Below are 5,000 nucleotides of genomic sequence, written 5' to 3'. Positions count from 1 at the left end.
CCCAGGGAATATATTCTTTAACAAATTTAATTCCAAAACAATCTGGTATGGTCAGTCTATGTGCAAATATAAGAGTCACTGAGTCCATCGCAAAGTTCAAAGCCATTTTTGGATGTGGATGTTTGACTACACTTGGCGTGTCTAACTGTTTGACCTACATTGTTGGGAAAAGAAATGCATTCCTGAGGATGAGGACTGTGTCGGTAGAGACAGGTTAGATTAAGCCTGGGCAAAACCATCCGCTTGTTCCTCTACATTCCTCCTCCGTTCATATTCTAGCAAAAAATAAATATTTACAATGATCTGTTAGGCATTGTCGAAACATTTGCAGGGGTGTTTAATATGAGAGCGCTATTTTCCAGGGAATTACAAAACTCGGGGTCCGGAAATGGTAGGAACATTTCCCTTGAGAGCATCATTGCTACTCACTTAGTCAGAGGGTTGTGAAAGCACTTGATTCCCGCTGTACTGTTGAGGCATTGAGGTGGGGCTTGGTGAGTGGTTAGAGAATTTGACACACAAGATTTCACTTCAGGGTGTTTGCAACGGCTGATTGAGAAAAAAGCGTGAGAACTGTGATGCTAAATGACTGTTAGCAACGAAAATGAAAGCAATTACAAAGGAAACGGTGTGAGAGTGATGGAGCGATAAGGAAATGAGTGCAAAAGACCAGATAGGTGAGCAGATAAGTGAAGTGAGTGGAAGTGGAAGGGGCTCAGGGCAGAGACAGAGGATGATGAAGGTGAAGGATGAAGGGCGGAAGCTGACGGTGGGAGGAGTGTGTCACCTGTGCAGACTGGGCCTGGTCCAGCATCTCCTCAAACTCCTGGTAGTCCTCGTCACCGGGATCGGCGCCGGACAGCCGGGCCGCCCGGGCCATGAAGTAGGGAGGCAGCTCTCCTATGGCTGTGCCCGCACCCTGATCACACACACAGACACACACACACACACAGATAGATCGATCCTACAGGTTTACTACAGGTCATCTGTTAGTGTTTACAATATTACCTAACATAGGTTTTACCGTAATATTACCTAACATACATTTAAACTCATATTTATAGACTTGTTTTTATGTAAATATCGTTTTTGACCTCCCTTCTTATGATTCTTGCCTTGCTTTTATATTTTTTACCTTGGTTTTATTGCTACTCCTGGTGATTTTATCTGTTTTTTTAATCCTCTGTAAAGCACTTTGTAGTTGTGTTTTGAAAAGTGCTATATCATTAAAGATTCTTCTTATAATTATCATAATTATTATACTAAGCATGTTACAGCGGGCCCTGGGGGGGTTTAACAGAACAATAATATCAATATCCACTACCCAAAGGAGCTTGCAGGGCTTGACATCTGGGGTTGTATGATCAGCGCGCTTAATGGGAATAAAACGGAAAGGATTTGAGAGTAAGAAAATCCCACAGATTATTAGACGATGATGGATATATAAAACACAAGGCCGGGGAAGGTGAAAAACCAGATGCCGCCTCTGAACAGCAAATCAACACACCACAACACTAACTATGTACTCAAATCTACTTTTAACATGTGGAATGCAGTATATCTGGCAAATTTAGGATGTGCTAACAAGCCCTGGGGGTAAGGAACCAAGATATCAATATCCAACAGCCGAAAGGAGCTTGTAGCCGCAAAGCGCAGAGCCTGTGTGATTGAGGGGAGCTTAACGGGAGGAAAACGGAAGTGATTTGAGGGGAATAAATCCTCAGCGCTTGGTCGGTTCACCAAGTTCATACCGCCAAAACACGAGGATGGGGGTGGGGGGGAGAGGGGGTGAGGGGGGGGGGGGGGGGCTGAGGGCTACAGACTTAATTAACACAATGAAAACACCCGCCAAGAAATGTAGTGTTTTGGAGTTGCTCACAGCTCATTACGGTAATGTTTCCAGGCACAGGGAAGGGTCGGGGTGGAAGGGGGGGTGATAGAAGATGTTAAAGATACTGTTCGTACAAGTTCAAATTAAAGGTGGCACTCGGATGATTTAAAGCACTTCTCACCTCTCTAACAAGTTACCACGAGTAGAGAGAAATCAATCAGCCGTCATAGGGCACTGCTTTGAAAATCGGGTGTCTAGGTCAGACACAAAAAAAAAAAAATCACAGCTTGAACCCCTCTCCCAGATGAACATACTTAGCTAATCGCGGTCACACTACTTGCATGTAGCTGGACGGTTTAGCCAGAAGATGATTAGTGGGTAGTTAGCAACCATGGCAGCGACAACAAGCCCAAACAACCGTTCTCTGGAGGCGGTGCTATCCCAAAACCTGGCAGACTGCATCTTTAATCTGGACACCCTGTTCCCTTATTAACACTGCAGTCTTTGATGAAATCTGCCAGTTTTCTCTCATAATGGAGACGTGCCTTAATCTCCCAGGCAGCTGCTCCATTCAATAGCTCTGCCTCTGTTTGCGAGTGTGCACGTGTGCGGGCGCGTGTGTGTGTGTGTGTGGCGGTGAAATTTGTCCACCTGCACTGTGGTGTTGTTTGAAGTGGACCACTTAAGGGGCCTGCAGTGGTGGATAGGGAGGCTTCAAGAGGGAGCAGTGAAAGAGAAGAGGGAGAGAAGAAGTAAGAGAAAGGAGACAGAGGAGGTAGAGAGGGAGGGAGGGAGGGAGGGAGGGAGGGGGTGGGGGTTTGGTGGTGTGGGGTGTCATCACCACCCACCCATCACTGCATATCCAGAGAGGAGGGGGTCGGGGGGAGGGGGCAGGAGAATGCTGGGTTGGCGTGGCCGCTTTGAAGCCATGGGCGCAACAGGTGTCGCCAACTGTAGCGCTGACAAGCCTGAGCCGGGGCCATGCCAGGCTGGGGTTATAGATGTGTGTGTGGGGGGGGCGGTGAAGCCAAGGGGATCGGGTGGCACATACACACACACACACACACACACACACACACACGCCCCTGCCTCCACCTCAGAGGGAAGCGCCGCTGCTGGTGTGGCCACAGTTTGGCGTTCAAAACACACCACTGACCCGCAGCGCTGAGACTCAAAGTCACCCCAAATTAAAGCCGCCAAAAGCTGACATGCTGGTCCAATAAATCAAAACATGCAGGGCTTGATGTTGTGTGTACAGTCTGGGTGCCTGCATGTGAGTTGGAGGGCGGATGTATGTCTGTCGGCAGACGGTGTGTGTCTCATATGAGGGGGAAAAAAAAGCAGCACAAGGATAGAAAGGTGAGGAAAATCCTCCAAAGTGAGGATGTTCTGCTGGTTCTCTACAAAGCTGGCTAGAGTTAGGACTTGGGTTTAGGGTCAAGATTAGAATTAGGGTTGGTAAGGGTTAATTTTTGGCATGTAGTGGAGAAGGTTTAGATTAGGATTAGGGATTAGGGAATGAATATATCAGTGGAAGGTCCTCACTAGTAATACAAATGTGCATGTATAATGGAATGATGGTTCAATAAATCAAACAAAACTTATTTTATGTGTACAGTATGTGTGCGAGTTTGAGTTTGTAGTGTGTGCATCTGTGCGTGTGCATGTGTGTGTGTGTGTGTGTGTGTGTGTATGTGTGCATGTGTATGTATATGGTTAATGTGTCACAGACAATAAGGAAGCCATGAGGCCAGGTGCTGGAAAGCCTGCCTGGTTCCTGTAAAGCCCTCAGCGGTGAAGAACTAGCCGAGCCGATCTGTATTTCCCCTCAGCCCCTTCCATATGAGCACAGAACAGGGAAACAGATAACAAAGAACGATAACCCATATCATGTGTCAGTGACCAAGTTCTCTTTTTTCAAAGTTTGGCTGTTTGCAGTCCGCCTTTCTCAGTACTGCTTGCAAATTGGGAGGGAAACTCTGAGAAATAAAATAAACAGAGACTGACTATAAGAATGGACAAGAAAGGAAAGTTGTAAAGAGGCTGATAGTGGAGTATTACCTCTGAATCTGTGTGTGTGTGTGTGTGTGTGTGCGCGCGTGTGTGTATGACAGCTCTACAGTAGCACACACCATTGTCAGTGGTTTCATGGTAACTCTGAGACATGCCTGAGTCATTGATAAGCCACCAGTCACAGTCTGAGTGTAACTAGACACCCAGGTACAAGGTTGCTCTTTGTCTGAGCCCAAAGGACTAGCTAGAGCCTGAGGAACTTTGACATTATTTTAATATGTAATTTTTACAAGTTGCCATCATAATGTGGTGAAAACATGTCAGCTCTGGCCCTTAAAAAAGGCTTAAAAGTTAAAGACTGAAAGTGTTTAATCTGTGTAAAAATACTACGGCTGCAGGGAAGAGCGACTACAAGTATCTTTTTCAGGTCCTCGGCAGCCACAAGACTGGTTAGAGGTGTGAAACCACCAACGCTGCAGGGGGGGGGAATTCATGGTAAGGCGCTGGGGTTTTCCGAAGTAACTGAATTGTCAATGAATACACTTGCAGCAACTTTAAATACACCCACGGTGTGAATACTGTCTTGTATCCAGTTTAAATTGAACGTTCTTCATGACCACTGGGGCCAGTGCGATGCAAAATTGTGAGCAAGGCAGCATGAATAGATAGTGGCCTATGATACGGATTCTCAAAATGAGGTGAAGAGTCAAAGAACGGAAGAATAGTTTGACTGCAGAAGTTGAGAGAGAAATGAGAGAAAGTAAAGGAATGGGTCTTTGGTCAAAGTTTTCACCTTTTCCACTGTTATCTCCCTACTGTATAGACTGTAAAAATTTCAAATTCATATGTGCATCTATTTTAGAATCCCTGGCATAAAAAGTTTGGAGAACCCCTGCCCTTGGAAAACTGGGTCTCTCAAAGCCTACAATTGTGGTGATTTTCATGTTTTGATTTTCATGTTGAAGGATTACATGTTCTTCTATGGGTTGAGAAAATTCTACAACCCCTTGGTCTAATGAAACCCTTTTAAAACCCCACTGGATAAACTCAAAAATGCATGGTGGTCAATCTGAAAACAAGGCTGTTTTTCTTAGTTCCTGAGAAGCTGACATTTGGGAGATACAAGTTTTACACCTGACAGTGAAGATATTTAAAA

General features: G+C 45.5%; 1 protein-coding gene across 1 annotated transcript in view; it reads right to left on the bottom strand.

Moving 5' to 3' along the window:
- LOC139650960 (vacuole membrane protein 1-like) overlaps window positions 1–5,000 on the bottom strand; it is a 59,226-nt gene that overhangs the window by 31,325 nt on the left and 22,901 nt on the right. Inside the window, exon 7 of the mRNA XM_071527777.1 lies at window positions 788–919. Within this exon, the coding sequence (XP_071383878.1) occupies window positions 788–919 (132 nt within the window). The remainder of the gene's footprint in view (window positions 1–787; window positions 920–5,000) is intronic.

Source organism: Centroberyx affinis, unplaced genomic scaffold, assembly GCF_046629955.1.
Source record: "Centroberyx affinis isolate AG114_WGS23_722 - 3 ecotype Tasmania unplaced genomic scaffold, CSIRO-AGI_Caff_v1 ptg000116l_1, whole genome shotgun sequence".
NCBI classification, from domain to species: Eukaryota; Metazoa; Chordata; class Actinopteri; order Beryciformes; family Berycidae; genus Centroberyx; species Centroberyx affinis.
This window is presented reverse-complemented; position numbering and strand designations above follow the sequence as displayed.